At 39.9% G+C, this 21,506-nt stretch overlaps 1 protein-coding gene across 1 annotated transcript in view; it reads right to left on the bottom strand.

Annotated features, from left to right (window-relative positions):
* LOC132391646 (uncharacterized) overlaps positions 1-21,506 on the bottom strand; it is a 74,133-nt gene that overhangs the window by 35,182 nt on the left and 17,445 nt on the right. Inside the window, exon 3 of the mRNA XM_059965102.1 lies at positions 15,341-15,411. Within this exon, the coding sequence (XP_059821085.1) occupies positions 15,341-15,411 (71 nt within the window). The remainder of the gene's footprint in view (positions 1-15,340; positions 15,412-21,506) is intronic.

Genomic DNA, 21,506 nt, shown 5'->3' with positions numbered 1-21,506 from the left:
AGTCCTGTAAGCTCACCTCCACCTCCCTTGACCATATCTTCTTGGCTCTCACCACTGACACTGGGAGCAGAAGTACAGCCAGATGATCGGATTTTCCAAAGTGCGGGTGTGGGGTGGCATGGTAAGCGTTCTTCATGGTGGGATAACAGTGGTCAAGTGTATGGCTCCTCCAGTTCTACATGCGATATGTTGGTGATGTTGTTCAGAGACTTAATCAAGCTGGTCTGGTTGCAATCTCCCACTAAAGATAGGAAGAGCACCAGGGTGCTCGGTTTTGTGCCTGCTGGTCATTCCTCCAACGCCTGCCTGATGTTAGTCTGAGGCGGAACGTACGCTGCCAGCAGGGTGATAGTATTGTGAAAGCACAGTGGCCGCAGGCCATACTGGAGTCAAGTGACAAGTAAGAAGCGATTAGCACTGACCTCCAACATCTGACCCTTGAACTATGATTTGCATCTGTGATGGCTTTAGAATGAAGGAGTCAGACAAGCTCCTTGGACCCCTGGTACTGATTATGGCAAAGCTCTTCTAACAGAATATTGAATAATTTGAAGCCCTCATAATTTATTAAGAGCTCTAGGCTTTGTAGGAGAGCTTGACACCTCACAAAACTGCTCTATATAGTAGCTTGAAACATGGGAATCTGGTAATGCTGGAAAATACATGGGACAAATCCTGTACATCTACTGGTCTGGAGAAAGGTGTACAGTGCAATTGATCCTTGAATATCCAGAGTAATAGAGGAATGCACCATAGCAGTAAATGCAACAACATGCATGATGCAAATGGAGTCCCATACACAATGTCTGGCAATGACTACCATAAGCTAGAATTTGACAGCTTGGCCTTGCTGTGGCTTCATTTCAGCATTATTTTTGTGGACAAAACTTTCAGGTCCATGCTTCCTATAGCTGTCTGAAGGTTATCCTTTCCTTCTCCAACAGAAAAGTTAGTGGCTGTGCACAGGAACACAGATTGGAGGAGAAGCATTATCTGCACTTCTGCTTCACTTTTCTTATTCGATCTTTGCCCAGATATGCCCAATGATAACAATTTTGTTTGCCTTCAATGCTGCAAGTGTCTGGTGTGGTGGTGGATGGAATGGGGAGGAGGGGGCAGGGTGAAGTGACTGCCAATAACAACAATACTACAGCAACACACACAAAATGCTGGTAGAACACAGCAGGCTAGGCAGCATTTATAGGGAGAAGCGCTGTTGATGTTTCGGGCCGAGACCCTTCGTCAGGACTAACTGAAAGGAAAGATAGTAAGAGATTTGAAAGTAGTGGGGGGAGGGGGAAATGTGAAATGATAGGAGAAGACCCGGAGGGGGTGGGATGAAGCTAAGAGCTGGAAAGGTGATTGGCGAAAGTGATACAGAGCTGGAGAAGGGAAAGGATCATGGGATGGGAGGCCTCAGGAGAAAGAAAGGGGGGGGAGCACCAGAGGGAGATGGAGAACAGGCAAACAACTAAATATGTCAGGGATGGGGTAAGAAGTGGAGGAGGGGCGTTAACGGAAGTTAGAGAAGTCAATGTTCATGCCATCAGGTTGGAGGCTACCCAGCCCGTATATAAGCTGTTGTTCCTCCAACCTGAGTTTGGATTCATTTTGACAATAGAGGAGGCCATGGATAGATAGACATATCAGAATGGGAATGGGACGAGGAATTAAAATGTGTTGCCACTGGGAGATCCTGCTTTTTCTGGTGGACCGAGCGTAGGTGTTCCGTGAAACGGTCTCCCAGTCTGTGTCGGGTCTCACCAATATATAAAAGGCCACACTGGGAGCACCGGATGCAGTATACCACACCAGCCGACTCACAGGTGAGGTGTCGCCTCACCTGGAAGGACTGTCTGGGGCCCTGAATGGTGGTGAGGGAGGAAGTGTAGGGACAGGTGTAGCACTTGTTGTATTTACAAGGATAAGTGCCAGGAGGGAGATCGGTGGGAAGGGATGGGGGGGAACAACAATACTACCATTTGTCCACATGTTCTAATGTGTAGGATGATGTTCCAAAGAATTAAAGAGTTCCTATCTTTTGTAAGGTTGGAGACCAAGTAAGCCGCAGGTAGTCCATTCTGATGCGACCTCTGGAGAGCAAATGCCACCATACCCCTCTCCTGGCCTGTGCCAATCTAATGTTGCTCGTGCACATGGTCCACGCCAATCAGCTTACTGGCGTTTCTGCCAACCTTGCTATTTTAATGTCAGCAGCTGGATTCAGATGTGCAGGAGCAGAAGGAGCTGCAGGAAACAGTGGACATCACAGGCACATCCCTCCCCACCATCGAGGTGCTACCTCAAGAAGGCAATATCGATCGCCAAAGATCCCCAGCATCTAGGCCATGTCATCAAATATCAACCAGGAGGTGCAGAAGCCTGAAGTTCTGTGACACCAGGTTCAAGAACAGCTACTCGCCTTCAACCATTCTGTTCATGAACCAAACAATAAACCCTGATCAGCTAGTTTAGTAGCACTATGAGCGTTTTGCACTACAATGAACATTTATTTTGTTCTAATTGTGTTTTCTTGTAAAATTGTGTATAATTTACACACATGACCTCCTATATCTAATAAAGTGGCCACTGAATATATGTTTGTGATCTCCTGCTGCTGCAGCCCATCCACATGTTCTGCGTTCAGAGATGCTCTTCTGCACACCACTGTCGTAACACATGATGATTTGAGTTACTGTCACATTCCTGTCAGCTGGAACCAGTTTGGCCTTTCTCCTCAAACTTTTCTCATAAGCAAGGTGATTTTGCTCACAGGACTGCTGCTCACTAGATGCTTTCTGTTTCTTGCACCATTCTTTGTAAACTATAGAGACTGTTGTGCATGAAAATGCCAGGAGATCAGCTTCTGAGGTACACAAAGCACCCTGTCTGGCACCTGCAAATATTCTATGATCAAAGTCAAAGGGATTACATTTCTTTCCCATTCTGATATTTGGTCTGAACAACAACTAAACCTCTTTATCATGTAAGCATATTTTTATGCATTGAGTTGCTGCCATGTGATTGGCTGATTAAATATTTGTATTAAGAAGCAGGTGCATGTAATGAAGTAGCCACTGAGTATATTTTTATTTTTCTTGATTATGATTCTTATTTAATACTACATTTCCATAAGTTTATTGCACCTGTGCATACATGCACTAGTGCATATGACAATAAACTTGATTTTGACCTTGATATCTGAAAGTCAAACGTGAGTTTCTTCTTAAGAGTTTGGAGTGTCTTTAAATATCATGGAGTTCTGGTCAGCATCTGTATGGATTCTCTACAGCTGGCTAGAATGATCTTGAGATGGAGAAGTGGCAATGACCCTGACTTTAAATGTCAGGATGAATATCAGCTTATACTTGACATCTCAAAGTGGCACAGATCTCAGTGACTATTATCTAAAGAAAGCTTAACCATTATCATTGCTCATCTGAAAAACTGAGGCATGAGCATGGAGCGCAGTTTTCTCTACAGGGAAAAGCTCTGTCGTCTTTTTATGATTCCTCCCCTGGAGTCGCTATTCATGCCCATGGTCCAGTTCCAGACCTTTGAGCAAAGCAACCAGTTTTTAAAATGGCAGTAGACTTCAGTGGAAATCTCAGTGGTGACTTGCATCAGCAGACAGTGCCCAGAGAATGAATAAGATGAAGCTGAAGTTTGTGACTGCCTAATTAATTTGCACAGTTGCTAGCAAGCATAATTGGAGTGTAGGTGATGAATAGCATTTGTATTTGGAATAACAATTGTGAATTTCACATAGCGACACTGAAAAATGGGCTTGTACGTCGGGTGATGCCATTCAATGTATGTCCGGCCACTGAAATGTGCCCCTCCCTGCACAAACACAAATTACTTGAAGTCCCAAGACAAATTTCCAGAATGATGCAAAATGACCCATAAATCACATTTTGGTCTCCTGGGTAAAATCAATTCTCATTTACCTGATGCCAAAAAGAAATGTACAATTGAATTCAGAAGTCAGTGTTTCAAGAGGTTTAGTGTGGGTTTGAATATATTTATTAAGCAAAGTTCATTTAAATGGTTGAACATTTGGTATATATTGAAACATTCCATCATAATCACTGAATTGCAAAACCATCCACAACCTTTTACCTATGACCTCTTAGAATGTCATTACTTGGGGTCTTTAAATCATAGGTACATCACAGCCTGTTTAGATTTCCATTTGCATCATGTCAACAGGCACGTTTGAAAAACTGGATCCGGTCTTTTTTGACTTGCTCCATGCATCAAGTTCATCCTCTTTTGCTATCCCTGCAACAGCACCAACCTTTTGCAGCTGTGTGGATCCAAACAAGATCAGGACCTTGCCTTGACAGTTGTCCACTGAAGTGGAGAAATCTCCAATGGCATCTAAGCAGCAGAACCATAGGTCTTTGTCTGCTAACAGGCTTTATAATGTTCTGTGTTGTCAAAGGTATTTTCAACTGTTTTAAAATATCATTGATTGGTAGAGATATTTAAAAACGGTTGAAATTGATTTAAATAATCAAAATACACGCAGTGGCCTCTTGTACACTTGTACATCTGCTTGTTAATGCCAATATTTAATCAGCCAATCATGCAGTGGCAGCTCAATGCATAAAAACATGAAGACATGAGCAAGAGGTTCAATTGCTGTTCAGACTAAACATCAGATTGGGGAAGAAATATGACTCTGTTTGGCACTGACAATCATTCCACAGTCAGAGATACTGGTGATCGCCTGGGATTTTTATGCACAACAATCTCTAGAGTTTACAGAGAAATGTACAAAAAACAAAAACATCCTGTGAGCAGCAGTGCTGTGGGCAAAAACACCTTTAATGAGAGAGGTCAGAGGAGAATGGCCAGATTGCATCAAGCTGACTGGAAGGCAACAGCAACTCAAATAACCATGTGTCCATTACCACAGCGGTGTGCGAACACGTCAAACTTACAGAAGCAAAAGACCTCAAACATACACCCTGTGGTCACTTATTAGGTTTAGGAGATACCTAATAAAGTGGCAACTGAATGTATGTAAAAGCAGGTTAAAATATTAATTCACTTTAAAATCAGATACCTATCCCTCACATATTCTATGTAAAGTTCAGGGACCATTTACAAAACTTATCCAGTCCCTCAGCTCAGGACAATAGGAACTAGCAATGATGAGTTCAGAAGCAGAAGAAGGGGTCCATAATGCTGGCATCTGAACTCCAGGGAATCCTTGACCACCCTGATTCTCTACAGAACCACCAATTAGATACCAGCATGATCTGGCTCCCTGTATATCAAAGCCTGTAACTCAATCTGTTCAATGTCTAGTGTGAACTGTGAAAACAATCCTTGGACTTACTAAGCAAAGAACCACAAGCAGACTAGGCGGTCTAAATTTATCTGCAGTGTAAGGTGAGACAAAGGACATAACGTCCGCTAAACTTAAATTAGCACAGCCGAAAGACAGACTTTGTCACATTACAGTTTATTCAGTCATAATTTATCCAGAACCATATTAGCTCCTAGGCAGCAATTTATTAAGCTTAATAGTATCTAACTAACTCATCAAGAAGCACACCAAGCTGATAAATTATTGTTCATAACATGTTAAAATAATAACAAACTATTTATGAATCAAATTTGAATCAAATGGATTTTCAGCTCAATATGGAGAATAGGTTTCAGCAAAGGTTTAACGTGATGCATGCTGCATTACGTGAACAATTTTATTTTCATTCTTATCCCAGGGCCCACAGATTACGTATAAGAAACCTGAGAAGATGATAAGGATTGTCTAACAATTAAAGCACACAAGGTCATTTATAAGTTGAATCTCAGACCTCAGGCAGGGCTATACAATGGATGATGTGGGGACTGATCTACAAGGATCTAATTGATGATGCAAGGACTGATCTGTGAGGATCTAGTAGATGACATGGGGACTGATCTATGAGAATCTGTGGTGGTGTACATTACACTTTAGCATATTCCTTTTCTTTACATAAATCTCACTTTCATTAAAATGTTGGCTTCAAAGCCTTTCTTAATTCAAGTCAGATTTTAAATTCTCTGTTTGAATGCCTTATAGAATTGCCTTTTACCATTATAAAATGAATCTTCCTACTTAAACAAGTCTAATTTCAAAAAGGGGACAGACATCTTGTACCTTGAGCTCCTTTTTTTTAATCTCAAAATGATTTCGTCTTTCAGATTTTTCTGTCCTTGGCTGTGTTCTTTGAGACATTGACTTTTTTCAAAGGCACTCCTTTCTTTCTGGCAATTGGCCCAAGAAGTCACAATATAGATGTGACTCTTGATTGATTTGGGCATTATTTTCATCAATTCTTTAAATGTATTTTACATATTGCAATCAATATTGCTTAGGCTCAAAAAAATTTCAAAGAAACTAACAGTAGGTGGGCAATCATTAATCACAGCTTGGAGGGAAAGCTTTGGGCTTCGTTAAATGTTAATGAGAGAGTTCTCCTGTCCTGTGTCACTTCCATCCAATCTACTTCACACAGTTTGCCTAAAAAGCATATCTCAATCGTAACATGCTTCAAAAGTTTCTTTTTAAGAGGTACCTTTGTAAAAGATGGCAAACAGCACAAATACATATCTTCTAAATTTCCTCAATTATTTTACTCACGACCCATTCAGCTGTTCGGAAGTCAGATCAGTGAAATGCTTGTACTGTTAATAAAGTGCCCTGCTTGTTGACCACATGGAACAGAAAATTGTGGAAGCCTCACCTCTAGGATTTAGCTCTTTGGTCTGTGTTTGGACCAAGGAGGTGATGAGGTCAGGAGCCGGGTGGCCTTGATGGACCCAAACTGGGCATCCGTAAGCAGGCTATTGACGAGTAGGTGCTGCATGATAGCACTGTTGTTGACCCCTTTCATTTCCCTGCTGATGATCTGAGAGTAGGCTGATATGGTGGTGATCGGCTGGGTTGGACTTGTCCTGTTTCTCGTCTACGGGGCACACCTGGGCCACTTTCTACATTGTCGGGTAGATGCTGGTGTCGGAGGATTACAGGAAGGATATTAAGAAGGTTGAAAGAGTGCAGAGAAGGTTTACAAGGATGTTGCCAAGTTGCAGAGAAAGGCTGAATAGGTTAGGACTTAATTCCCTGGAGCGTAGAAGAATGAGGGGAGACTTGATAGGTATCTAAAATTATGATGGGTATAGATCGAGTGAATGCAAGCAGGCTTTTTCCATTGAAGCTAGGGGAGAAAAAAAAACAGAGGACATGGGTTAAGGGTTAAGGGTGAAAAGTTTAAAAGGAACATGGGGGGGAGGGGGCATCTTCACACAGAGTGGTGGGAGTGTGGAGTGAGCTGCCAGATGAAGTGGTAAATGCGGGCTCATTTTTAAGATTTAAGAAAAACTTGGATGGGTATGTAGATGAGAGGGGTATGGAGGGATATGGGCTGGGTGCAGGTCGGGCACAGCCAAGAAGGGCCAAAAGGCCTGTTTCTGCGCTGTAATGTTCTATGGTTCTATTTTGTGCCCATAATTTCCTGCTATATGCAGCTGTTAGGTGACGCTCCCAGTGATAGCAGCGATTTGGTACACAATCTCCACAGATAAAGAAACACAATCATTAATTTATTCCATTAGGATATAAAGTCTTGATATCTGTTACTGTTTAGTGCATAACTTTGGAAAGACTCAGATATCATAGTTCAACCAATTTTAATCAATTCACCAAAATATGGTCTTGTTGATGTGGTAATTTTAGATAATGATGACTGAGTACTTTTATTCCATTGCATTGTGTAGTATATTGCTCCAATGCAGATTTTCTGTCATTTCAGACACCATCAGTTGCATAGATGCTCTTGTCTATTGTTACCTCAGCTAATTCTCAAACCCAAGCCTTGAGAAAGAAATGCTAACAGCCTTCTGCCAAAAAGGACATAACAGCTGAGCCTGAAACCTAACCATTCAGTCACTCTCCGAAGAATCAGTGCCACCAGTTCAAAATGTTCTCCTGTAAGTAGGAGTCTTAGCACAACACCTACACTTAAACAGTGCCTTTCCAAATATTAATCCATTGTAGAACCCATATCAAAGAACAGCCAAGCAGGAAGGGCCAAGGATCAGCAAACTGTTGTTCCTATTGAACTGGACAGGTGAAGACAAAAACATCGTTTGTGTGATCATTCTGATGTCACTTGGCTCAGCAGACATCTTGGTTGAGCTAATGTTTTTCCTTTCTATGTCAACTTTATTTGGTTTCTATGTTGATGAGGAGGAATATTGTGGACCTCAGGTAGGTGCTGCGAATTGTGTATTCATTGTATACCTTATGTCATTGTTCTGTTTCTGATAATGCACCAATGAAGCAATTAATCAGAGAGAAATCCCCAGTGTAGTAAGACATCTGAGTCTCTCCCCAAAACTGCCAACAAGAAATTAGTTTTGTTGCCATGTTTGTCTTTAAAAAAAAATTTTATTGAATTTTCAAATAGGTTACAGAAAGAAAAAAGAAAATTATCGACTCATTCCCCCTCCCCTTAACCCCTCCCCCCTAACATATCCCTATAGAAAAGTAGAAAGAAGAAGAAAGAAGAAGAAAGGAGAAAGAAGGAGGAAGGAGAAAGAAGGAGGAAGGAGAAAGAAGGAGGAAGGAGAAAGAAGGAGGAAGGAGAAAGAAGGAGGAAGGAGAAAGAAGGAGGAAGGAGAAAGAAGGAGGAAGGAGAAAGAAGGAGGAAGGAGAAGGAAGGAGGAAGGAGAAGGAAGGAGGAAGGAGGAAGGAGGAAGGAGGAAGGAGGAAGGAGGAAGGAGGAAGGAGGAAGGAGGAAGGAGGAAGGAGGAAAGAAGAAAGAGAAGAAGAAAGAAGAAAGAAGAAGAAAGAAGAAAGAAAGAAAAAAAAGAAAGAAAGAGTGTCTGGATTTCAGAAGATCCCCACATGCTCCATGGAGTTTGTAATAGCTTTAATATGTATATTTATTTCTTTCCCCAGATTACCAATAATTTTATCTGCAGAGCACCTATATACTTAATCCTATTTTTTGTAAATAAGGGCGCCAAATTTTCAGAAATATTTCATATTTATCTCTTAAATTATAAGTAATTTTTTCAAGTGGAATGCAGCTAAAAATTTCATTCTTCCAACGATCTATACTTAAGTATGAATCCGATTTCCAAGTAACTGCAATAGCCTTTTTGGCTACTGCCAATGCAATTTTTATGAATTCTTTCTGATATTTATTCAATTTGGATTTTGATTTTATCCCTTCAATATCGCCTAGTAAAAATAATATTGGATTGTGTGTAAGTTGTATTCCAATAATTTGTTCCAATAAACTCTTAAATTTGTCCAAAAAGGTTGAATTTTAGAACAAAACCAAGTAGAGCGTAAAAAAGTACCAATTTCTTGATTACATCGAAAACATTGATCAGATAAATTTGAGTTTAATCTATTTATTTTTTGTGGTGTAATATATATTTGATGTAAAAAGTATATTGTACTAATCTTAGTTGAACATTTATTGTATTTGTCATACAATAAATGTTGCCATGTTTGTCTTTTGAGACTGGACCATCTTGTTATCAAACAGGTCTTAACCTTAGAATCTGATTAGAATGCACAACCATAATATGTAGTGAAAAAGCAGCTTACACTGGAAAGTTTTCAAATGGAGCTTTAGGTCAATAGCATTTGATCAATTGAATGTAAGGGTATTTGAAGATCAAGACCTCAGACGCGGCACAAATTTGCATTCTCCTATACAACAATGATCTTTGCCCTCCTATATTCTTCTGCAACCTGGATTATCCAGAGGCTTTGGAAAATTTTTTTTCAACACTGTGCCTGCAAAATCCTAAAATTTCACTGAGAGAACAGGCAAACCAGTTTCAGCATCCCGCCATTGTTGGTAGAAACATACTTCACCAGTCTTTTTGTAAGTGACAACAACAACAGTTTTCATTTATGTGGCGACTTCAACTCTACTAGAAACACCCCAAAATGCTTCAAGAAATATTTAAGGAAATTAAATTGATGTTAGAACTTATTAGGCAATATTAGGTCAGGTGACTAAAATTTATTTATTGAGGTTCCTTAAAGTTTTTATAGCTGGGGTAGGTAAAGGGGACAAGCTCCTACTACCTATTAAATGCTATTGATGGTGTGCATCTCAAATAACCTCTGACAATCAAGTCCAGCTCCTGGCCTTCACATGTGGCTTAGCTATAAGCCTGACGGAACAGTTTCTACTGACAGGAGGCAGTTCAAAGGCGGTTACTGGTGACTTAAAACCAGTCACTTCAGGCAGATGGGGCTGCGCCAGTCATGGTTGGCAGTTCATCTAGGAGAAGGCAAACTCTGATCTCAAACCTCCACTGCCTTGCGGCTATACCTGCTCATGGGGAAGTCTTCAAGAGTAAACTGCCAGGGGAGAATACTGGATCTGAAGTCCCGAAGGCAGTCCTACACTGACTGGCAACTCCTGCAATGCTACTGGTACCAAACAGAGTTGGTCTCTGCCATTCCTTTGGGTTCATCAGATGTGTGGAGAGGGAGAGCTTGCTACAGTACTTGGGCAACAGCTTGCCCTCAATGTCGTACTGCCCAGGCTTACATACCTCGGATTCTGACTGACAGAGGCCCCACTCACTCACTCATTTATTGAGATACAGTATGTAATAGGCCCCTCCGGACCTTTGAGTCGAGAGTTATGGGATCTGTGGGAGGGAAGTGTTAGGCTGATTATGGTGTAGGTTTATATAGGTTAGCACAAAATTGTAGGCCAAAGGTACATATTGTGCTGTACTGTTGTTTCTTTATACAGACTTTCTGGGTATCATTTTCCTTGAACCACATGGTCAAAGTGACCACTTAGATAATAATTCACCTTGATGTTGTGACTGATCAAATTTTACTTCAGTATGTTCCAAAGGGGTCAGGTGCAATTGTTCACCTTCTTTCTAATATGAACCTTGCAAAAATTCTCAGCAATCATATTTCCCACATTTGTTTTTACTTTTGCCATAAATTTTCTTCAAGATTTATTTTACATATCAACATAAACTGAATGAATAAATTGCATTTTAATTCACATTGAATCACTGTATGACATAACCAACAATCTGTGGTGAAAAACTGAAATTAATTGGTGAAAAATTAGTATGTGTTCACTTAGTTATGTAAAAGAGTGATATCCTGCAGAGTCCAAAGTAACAAAGGCAGTTCAACTGAATGAAGGTCACGTCAAGACAAGTTTGAGGTAATGCACTTTGAGACATTGGATATGAACAGGACATATGCAGTAAATGACAGGGACCATTGATGCACAGTGGGACAAGTTCATAGCTCCCTGTAAAAGGTGACACAGGTAGATAGGATAGTTAAAAGGGCATTTGGCTTCATTGGCTCAGACACCAAGTATGAGCTGGGATGTTATGATGCAGCAACTATTAGCCAGGCTGCACTTGGAGTATCATGTACAGTTCTAGTTGCCACACTACAGGAAGGATGTGGCAGTAGTACAAAGAGCACAGAAGTGATTCAATAAGATGTTAACTGGAATGGATGGCTTTACTTACAAGGAGAGACTGAATTGACTGGGTGTAATCTCACTAGAACATAGGAGGCTAAGGGATGACATATTGAAGTTGGTAAAATGATGAGAAGCAAAGGTAAGGTAGACGCTAAGAGTTTTTTTTCTTGATTGGGGGAGTCTAAAAGAAGAGATTTAAGAAGAGAGGGGAGAAATCTAAAGATGATCTCATAGGCAGGTTTTTCACCCAGATGGTGTGCTTATTTGGAATGAGCTGCAGAGGAAGTGAGAGAGTTGTAACCTGAGCATTTGGACAGGTGCTTGGATAGGAAATGAGTAGAAGGATACAGGATTACTGTGGGAAAATGAGATTAAGTGTCAATAGGCATCATGGTCACCATGGAAGAGTTAGGTTGAAGGGACTATTTTTGTGCCTCTAATAATAAAAACCACAATTTTCCATAATGGTTTTGGATGCATACACTTCATAAAATGTTGCAGATGTTTGCCCTCAGCTTCTTTTCCAGTTGTAGCAATACAGTGGTAGCACCACTTTCTACACTGCGCTTGGAATCTGGAGAACTTGCTGGATTGTTCTTGTGTTTATTTATGGAGGGAACAGCAGATACAGACAGATGCAAACACCATCACGGTTTCCCGGATATTAGAGAATAACCATTATGATGCTCTGAATGCATCCAGACCTGGTTTTGCATTTATAGAGCAGAAGACTGCTGTCACAATACATCGTGGAATTTACATGTTGTTTCTCAGAATGAAGGCCCGTGACTAGTGGTGTGCTACAGGGACTGGCTTTGGGACTCTTTTATTTCGTTATGTATATAGATGATTTTGAACACAAATGCTTAATGTTTCATCAGTAAGTTTACAGATGATACAAAATTAAAAGGTGTTGCTGATGGTGTAGATTACAGAGGGACTGTGATCAGTTTGGTAAGTGGGCCAAGGTACAGCAACGGATTTCAATACACACAAGTGTCAGATGATAGATCTTGGAAAGTCAAACCAGTGTAGGACTTGTGCTGTTAATTGTCGGGCACTAGGGAGTGTATGGAACAGAGGAGCCCAGGACTACAGGTGCATAATTAATTAAAAACAGGTAGTAACAGGTAGGCAGGGCGGCGAAAAAGGCACTTAGCACACTGGCCTTTATTGGTCTGGAATTGAGGATATGATTTGGAACATTATATTACAGTTGTGCAAGTCCTTGTTTAAGCTGCTCTTGCAGTAGATAACAAATTTAAGTTAACAAATTTCACAGCATGTGCTGGTTTCTGATTCTGAGCACTGTGTTCAGTTTAAGTCACCCTGTGACAGGAAAGACGTGGTTGAACTTGAAAGAGTATAGAAAACATTTTTCAGCATGTTTGTAGGCCTGTTATAGGGCAGGGTTGGTCAGGATGGGTGTTTATTCCTTGGAACATACACCGAGGAGTAATCTTAAAGAAAAGTTTAAAATTAGACAAGGTGGCATAGAATTAGATGGTAACAGTCTTTTCTCCAGGGTAGTGGAATCTAGAACTCAGGGGCATAAATTTAGGCTGAGAGGGGAAAGATCTAAAAGGAAGCTGAGGACAAATTTTTCACACAGTGGATGATGATATACACAAAAAGTGGTTGTGACAGCTACAGAAGTATCATTTAAGAAGCACTTCAGGGGCTTGGCTTAGATGTATATGAGGGCCAAATGCAGGAGATTGGAACTAATTGAGTGGGTAGCACGAACACATTAGGTTGAAGGGCCTGTACCTAAACTGTATTGCTTTATGACTTTATAGTGTCCTTACACTGGTGTGAGTACAATAAATAGCACTCTGTCCCATCAGAGTGCATTCAACACTGTTTGATCTGCATGCTTGCACTTATTGCTGTTCTCTGCCAATGGACGGATAAGATGAACCTGTCACCTCCTTAATGTAAGACTGCACACAAACCGCAAAATGTTGCTTCTGCCCCACATGAGCCAATAATATAAAACATAATGATAATTTTGATCTTAGTAGCCCAAAGGGCCCGGATGTGCTCTACTCTTAATGTTCTTGCTAATAGCTCCCAATATATTTCAGCTAGGACTTAACTACTGAACTGGAGTCTCATGTGCCTTGCTGTTCACTAAGATGCATACTGTAGGAATGTTCCTTGAAGAACCCTTGGTGTACATTGTCTCTTTCGGGAGATCCTCCCCTCTATCTCCCTCAGCAAGTTATCTTGCTCTGCATGCTCTCTTCATCCTCAAGAAGAAAGCCAAGCTTATCATCAACCTCCTGGTCATCCTGCATTCCATAATAACAGGATATGCATGTCAGCTGGGTTATACTTAAACCTTGTGAAGACATGCAGTCTTTTGGTGTTGCCTTTGTTATTCTATAGACCTCACAAACTGCCTCAAAGTCAAAGTTATTGAGCAATAAACAGACCATTCAGCCCATCTAGCCCATAGTAAACTGTTACTCTGCCTAGTCCCATTGACCTGCACCTGGACAATAGCTCCCATACTCCTTCCATCTATGTATTTGTCCAAAGTCTAAAAATACCAAAAAAAGTTATCCTAATCCAACTATCATTTTGTCAATCAACAGCAATCAAATGAAAGAAATTAATCTGCTTTATATTGCATTTTGGGGTCATTTTCATTTGCTAGGTATTGAATTGAGCATGCCAATTGGTGAAATGGAATTCACTACATTATTAAGGGAGGGCAATGTGACATGAACCGGCTGGTGGCACAATGACATCAGCACTGGACTCCAGGAGCAAAGGTTCCCGAGTTCAAATCCAGTCGGGCCACTCCTGGGCACGCTTTCCATCTGTGCCAGGTTGAGTGTCGAGCTCGCAACTCGGCCTCGTTAAACAAAAAAAAAAAAACTGCGCTGTGAGAAGGACCTGGGGGACCACTCACAGAATCTTTCCTCCAAGACAACCACTTGAAAAAGAGGTCACCAAGGCTCTGGCAGAGTATGGCACATAAAAAAAATGTGATATTGATGGCATTAAAGCAGCATTCCATTTTGATTGCCATCAGAAACTGCCTTCATTATGTCTTTATCTGCATCTTGATGTCATGCTAATTCCCTTCTCAGTATGATGATAGCCACAACTTGCATTTATAGGATGCCATATTAGAAGTAAACTGCATGATGGTCTTTCTGCATCTAAATTCTACTGGCTGTACTTCCAGCAAACCAACACTTCTGTTGCACTACACTGAAATGTTTGCATAAATGATGTCATTATGTCCTTGGAGTGGAATTTGAACCCATCTCCTTTTGACTTGAAGGGGTTAATTCTGAAAATTAATTGATTATATCCATAAATTAAATCAAATTAATTGGACATCTGTATTCGACATTTAATATAACTATGTCAATTTCAGTGGTCAAAATCCTTAACCCTATTACAATAGGAATTGATATTGTGGTCTACTCCTACACTAGACAATGTTTATTTGCAACACCAGCCATTTTGTATTCACTTGCATCAAAGCAAGATTCTGTAAAGCTTGATATCCGAAAGAAATAGGGAATATATTGCAAATATTCAGCTGCTCAAGCAGTGTCGGAAGGAAGAGAAAATGCTGTTGGACACAGATGGGAGAAATAATCAGTACTCCTGCAGATGATTAATTGCACATACAAATACGAACAAAAGGCCAAAGGTGAACAGAATCAGCTTTAGCTGTAACTTTCCACATCCGTATAGTTAATGGATGAAAACAAGCCTTTTGGCTGAGATAGCCAAAGACAGTCAGGAAGCATAGGCATTCCAACAAAGGATCAAATTTAGGGGATGGAAGGTTATGGAAGATTAAAGCCTCTTACCTGGCCAAAGTCATCCTGTTGCCTGGGATTAAAGCCAGAACATATCAGTAGGCGAGTTAACTCACAGTGTCCTGAAGAATGTGGGGGAGAAAGATACAAAAGATTGGTTCAAATTATTTGCTATTTGCATATAGTTAACTGATACTTTTTTTTAAACACACACCAGATTCCATGCAATAAGTCTAATTGTAGTTGGAAACATAACAACTTTTGAAGGTCATAGCATTGTGCTCTGAAGCATTAAGGTGGTAAAGTAACATTTATAAATTAGTAGTCACCATAGTGCAGAGTGTGAACTCAAATCCCAACAAATTATTTTATACAAAACAATGGAGTAGGCTTGCACATCGGCCAGTCTTTGTTCAGATCCACTAAAACACTGGCTTTAGAAGTCTGGAAAGATTAAACATAGGATAGATAGGGTCAGTAGGTAGGACATAGATTTAGTATAATCAACATAATATCCAATTGGTAACTAAGCAGTGGAAAACCTCATGGCACACACAGGTACACTATAAAATAAAAGTTTCTTTTCAGGTGCATAAAGAAGTGATGACCAAAAGCATTGACATAGAATGGATTTTAAGGAGCAGCGTAGAGGAGGAAAGGGGAGAAAGATAAAAACAGGGCGTGTTTCAGAATTTTAAGCTTTTGCAGATGAAGGCATTACCAACAAAGACCAAGCAGTTAAATTTGGGAAGATTAGTACACCAGATCTGGAGGAATACAGATGTCTCATGGAAATGTGATGCTGGAGCATTTTTAGATAAACAGGACACCGATTATAAAAGGAGCTGAAAACATGAAAATTTTAAAATTGAGATGTTCATTAAATAGGAATCAATGTGTTCTATTAGTCAAACACAGGTGTAACTGGATCAAGTAGAAGCTAGGCAAGAGAGTTTTAAACAGCTTTATTACTAAATAAATGAGGTAATCTGGCCAGGAAAGCATCGGAATAGTTAAGGCCAGAGGTAATAAATGCAAGGATAAACAGAGGTAGTGGCAAACTTGTGTGATACTGGTTATGGTGTAGACATGTGGTCAGCTACACATCCTGGGGTCAAATATGATATTATGTTCTGATTCAGTTTAATTCAGTTTTCTTGAAAAGGGATGGAACCAATGCCAAGGAAATAGAGTTTGATGTGGGGTCTGATACAGTGGGAGGAAGTGGAGATTAGGCAAAAATCTTAACAATTTAGAAACATTGGAGGGGGTTAAAAAGGTAGAGGTGGCTGATGTTTTTGAATGATTGTGCAAATGGAAGAAAACAAAAACTAAGGACTGATTACTGAACGTAACAAGAGTTAATGGTATGAGAGAGGAAGCCATTTCAAATAACTGGATAGAACATACTCAACAAGTGCAGGACAACAAATGGAGAAAAATGCATTGGCAACTGTCAATGTGTACAGGAAAACAGAGGGGTTAAGGAAATGTGATATCTTTGTCACTGTCACTAAACAGCTGATTTTGTGGTTCAGTACATTTGGAACTGAAGTTCACTTTTTTCCCCCCTGCATGTTAGGTATTTGACAATCTTCTTTTCTTAATGGGTTCTATTGGGTTTATTTGTTTTGTTGTTGCCTGCAAGAAGATAAATTTCAAGGTTGTGTATCATATACATACTTCGATAATAAATGTACTTTGAACATTGAACTTCGAATTTTCATGAGAAAACATGCATAGTACTGGTGCTGTGTGGCAGACCCACACCAGTGAGTCAGGGTGCTGTTGGGGAGGGTGCAAAGGAGATTTACCAGGATGTTGCCTAGATTGGAGAACAAGTCATATGAAGCAAGGTTAGCAGAGCTGGGACTTTTCTCTTTGGAGCACAGAAGGAAGAGAGGGGACTTGATAGAGGTCTACAAGATTATGAGAGGCATAGATAGGGTGGATAGTCAGTACGTGTTTCCCAGGGCACCAATAGCAAACACCAGAGGGCTTATGTACAAAGTTAAAAGAGGGAAGTTTAGGGGAAACATCAGGGGTCAGTTTTTTTACACAGAGGGTTGTGTGTGCCTGGAATGACTTGCCAGGGATGGTAGTGGAGGCTAAAACATTAGGGGTATTTAAGAGCCTCTTGGACAGGTACATGGATGAAAGAAAAATAGAGGGTTACAGGGTATTGTAGGTTTGGTATTTTTTTTAAGGAATATATGTGTCGTCACAACTTCCGGGACCAAAGGGCCTATACTGTGCTGTAGTATTCTAGTGACTAGTGTCTAGTGTCTAGGGATTTACATCACCACATGCAGTAAAAGACCACACACAATACTGGAAGGGTTCTGCTGCATTTTCATGATTGTTCATATTAACTGTGCAGAATTTTGAAAGGTGCTTGCATGGGTCCTTTAGAATGAAACCTGACTATGTGATGAAATGGTGGGTCCATTGAAAGAGGTGGCCCGTAACTGCAACAGCTATTAAATTTCGTTGTATGGCTTGAGGTGAATGAACTGCTTGAAAGTGTGCTAAAATGGACACGGGAGAAGGCGTAGAGGTGGACAGCTTGAAAGTAGTGTAAGGCAGTGTTACCAAACCCTTACTACACTGAGACTGACTGATTTGGATTTTGCCAAGCATCATTGAAGATTCCATATATATCATGCACAATATAAAACTGTCTTCGTATTTGCTGATTGATTTTACATCGAAAACATCCTATTAATTTTTACATTCAAGAAGCCATCCAGCAAGTTGGCTGCATGTTAGGAAAATGTTTATCAAGGCTGCTCTGTTAACACTTGCCTCTTGGAACAATTGAAAAGATTAATCAGGGTAGCTTTGTTCTTACATAGCATGTGTACTCCTATGGCCCAACATAGTCTTCATGTAAAATATGAAGCTTCTGTTGCACCAAATTCAGGATATCCAGTACAATAACTCCATCAGTGAAACAACTGTTTCACACAGTGGTTAGTTCTATGTAAGCAGTGTGCGCATGTAGAGACGGAATCAATGCGTTAGCATTCCTTTAAGCCAACGGCTCGTACGGTCAAGGTGCCCTTGAATGGCACCTATTATATTTCAATTATTTAGCGTGGAGAAGGAAAGGTTCCCTGAATGTTACCACCTTACACTGTGCTGCACAAAAAAACAAAACGTAAAGAACACTCACAAATTTGAAGCAAAATACCATAATTGCTGGAAATCTGAAATAAAAAAAATCATACATATGCTGATTAGTCAGCGCCTGAAAAGAGTGAAGAATATTTAACATTTTAAGTCAGTCATCTTTCATCAGAACTGTAAATTGAAATTAAGGGTTTATAAAGCAACGGCTGAATCAGGGAGAAGTTGGCACAGGTGGCTGAAGAAATTGGGGGGGGGGAAGGGGTGGGAGAAGGGTGGTGTTGAGTTGTCGGGGCATAAAGTGTAGGGTGAACTTCAGTGAAAGAGCTGAAGGCTCTACTGATTAAAGGACAAACAGGACCGCAATGCAAAGGGGGTGCTTATGAGGGAGATAAATAAATAAAGGAAGGGTGCAGAAAAGTGTAAATAAATAGAACATAGAGAACATGGTACAGAATTGAAAACACATATGGTTTTGATTGTGGTAAGGTTCTTTGTTGTGGATGATCTCAACTGTACACCTCCTCTGCTCCAAACTCCATTGCCAGCACCTATCATCTCAGGATTCAAATTCAACGATTACTGTACAAGGTGAGTAGAAAGAAATAGGTGTCTTACTCATCAAATTAATTAAAAACTGGAAAATCCAAACCTTGAATTATAAAATACAGACTAAATAATTTTCATAACCTACCATATGACGCAATGTTCAATCCATAAAAACAGATGTAAAATTAAGTCATCACAACAAACCTCTAGCAGATTTGTTATTGTCCACAGTTAGAAATGACACTAGTAAAACACTTAAAATGTTTTTAACTTATCAGATTCCTTTTTCTTCAGCTCTTTACCTTTTCCACCCACCTAGATTCACCTATCACCTTCTAGCTATTCTCATTCCCCTCCCCCCCTTCCTTTCCAGTCCCGAAGAAGGGTCTCGGCCCAAAATGCCAATAGCTTATTCATTTCCATAGATGCTGCCTGACCTGCTGAGTTCTGGCATCTTGAGAGCATTGCTTTGGATTTCCAGCATCTACAGACTTTATGTTAAAAAATTCTTCTTTATTATTTTGTTCTTATTTTAGATCCTAACACGGGCTCAGAAGGATTATTTGGTCTATCAAGTCATTCCTTGTTTAAATATGAGCCTTCAGTGCACTTTCAGATGATAATGCAAACTTTAGGGAGTGGTTGGAAGTGTCTGATTGTGGAAAACTATATGGTATATATGGACAAATCATTGCACTACCTTCACGAGTGAAAATACCTATAACTAATTCAAAGTTCAAAAGATAAAGGTTTGTAGTTTTGAATTAATTACCATCAGAATGAGATAAATAGAGGAGCCCTAGGAGGAAAAAAAAATTACTTTTTATTTCACGGGTAAATATTTTCCACCAAAATCATTAAAAATATTAAAGCATGAAGTGAAGAATTGCACTAAGTAATAATTAAATAACAATTATTTAGCAAAACCAAGAATAGAAAAAAATGAGTAGGCTATTGCTTGAGAGGATACAGAGAGAATGATGTTCTCTCCAATAGAATTAAACAGATCTATGCAATAGATTTATTCCTCACTAAAGAAGATGCTGAGTCCTTCTGCAAGTTTGTTGTAACATTTGAAATATTACGAGTTCCTTTTTTTAAAGGCAATCTCTAGACTGGGTATATTAAGACTGCCTCATTTTTTTCTGCGCTAATTTGATCAATAATTACTAAGTTTCTGAAACCAAACTGCCAATTGTCGTAGCGACAATTTACGGGCTATTCCACTCAAAACATTCTCCTAGTCCCCTATCATTCCTTCAAAGGTATCAAGGATCTTCATACTCATAATTTCATTCTGTAATTCCTTCTATTAAAGTAATTCCTAATAAGACTGATCAAACTTCCTTATGTTAGTATATATTTGGTTAGATTCTGATAGAAATGGATCAAGATATTGGGCAAGAATAAAAAAAATCCCGGGAATGAGGTCATTTGCTCCCTCAGTGGCTCAGATTTCTTAGCATTATTACTTCCTACCCTGAGCAAGCAAATAGAGCTGGACGGTAATAAATCCCTTGCTATGTCCTGCTTTCAGGGATAGCATTTAAATTGGGTGACTTAAGCACATTTTGAGAACGTTAGCAAGGAGGAATATCTCAAAAGTGGCATTAGTAGTTGATGTGAGAGATATTTTGCTATTATCTTGTTAAAACTAGGTGAAGGGGAGGATTAAAGTTCTAGAAACAAATAGTATGTACAAAGTGTTTATATTTGTGCATTGAAATTGCTGTACTAATAGTTTATTATACAACTATTAATTTTAAGTTAGAACTGGATTATTACCCTGCGAGTAAAAGGGATGATAGCTGGAGTTTACTTGTCTACCCTTGTCAGGTCATTAAACGTGCTGCTGCACTGCTTTGTAAATCTAAAATTAAGAAAATTAAGAGAACTGACAACGAGTGCTACGACCACCTCGAAGTTTTGGGAAATCTTCTACTAGTAAGCAATTTCTCAGGTCTCAAACTTGATCCAGAGTTCTTAAGGTTCTATGATTGGAAATATTTCTGTCCATCTCACAGGAACAAAATTCCTGAGGTAGTGAGTAGTGGTTGGTGTGATGCTTGCAAGGAAATCAGCAATTACTATACATGGAAAACATTGGACATACTGCTCCAATGCCATATTTAAGTTTCCTGATAACACCATTGTTGTATGCTGAATCAAAGGTGGTGATAAATCAGCATATAGGAGGGAGGGAGAAAATTGGGCTGAGATGTGCCACACCGCTACCCTCACTCAATGTCAGCAAGATCTAGGAGCTGATTATTTGCTTCAGGATGAAGGAATTAGCGGTCCACGAGCCATTACTCTTCGGGGAATCAGAGGTGCAGAGAGTCAGCAACTTTAAATTTCCCAGTGCTATCATTTCAAAGGATCTGTCCTGGGCCAAGCATGTAAGTGCAATTATGAAGAAAGCATGGCCACACTTCTACTTCCTTAGCAGTTTGTGAAGAGTCAGCATGACATCTAAAATGCAGACAAACTTCTATAAATGTGTAGTGGAGAGTATAGTGACTGGCTGCATCACAGCCTG

This window comes from Hypanus sabinus, chromosome 3, assembly GCF_030144855.1.
Source record: "Hypanus sabinus isolate sHypSab1 chromosome 3, sHypSab1.hap1, whole genome shotgun sequence".
In the NCBI taxonomy this organism is placed as follows: domain Eukaryota; kingdom Metazoa; phylum Chordata; class Chondrichthyes; order Myliobatiformes; family Dasyatidae; genus Hypanus; species Hypanus sabinus.
This window is presented reverse-complemented; position numbering and strand designations above follow the sequence as displayed.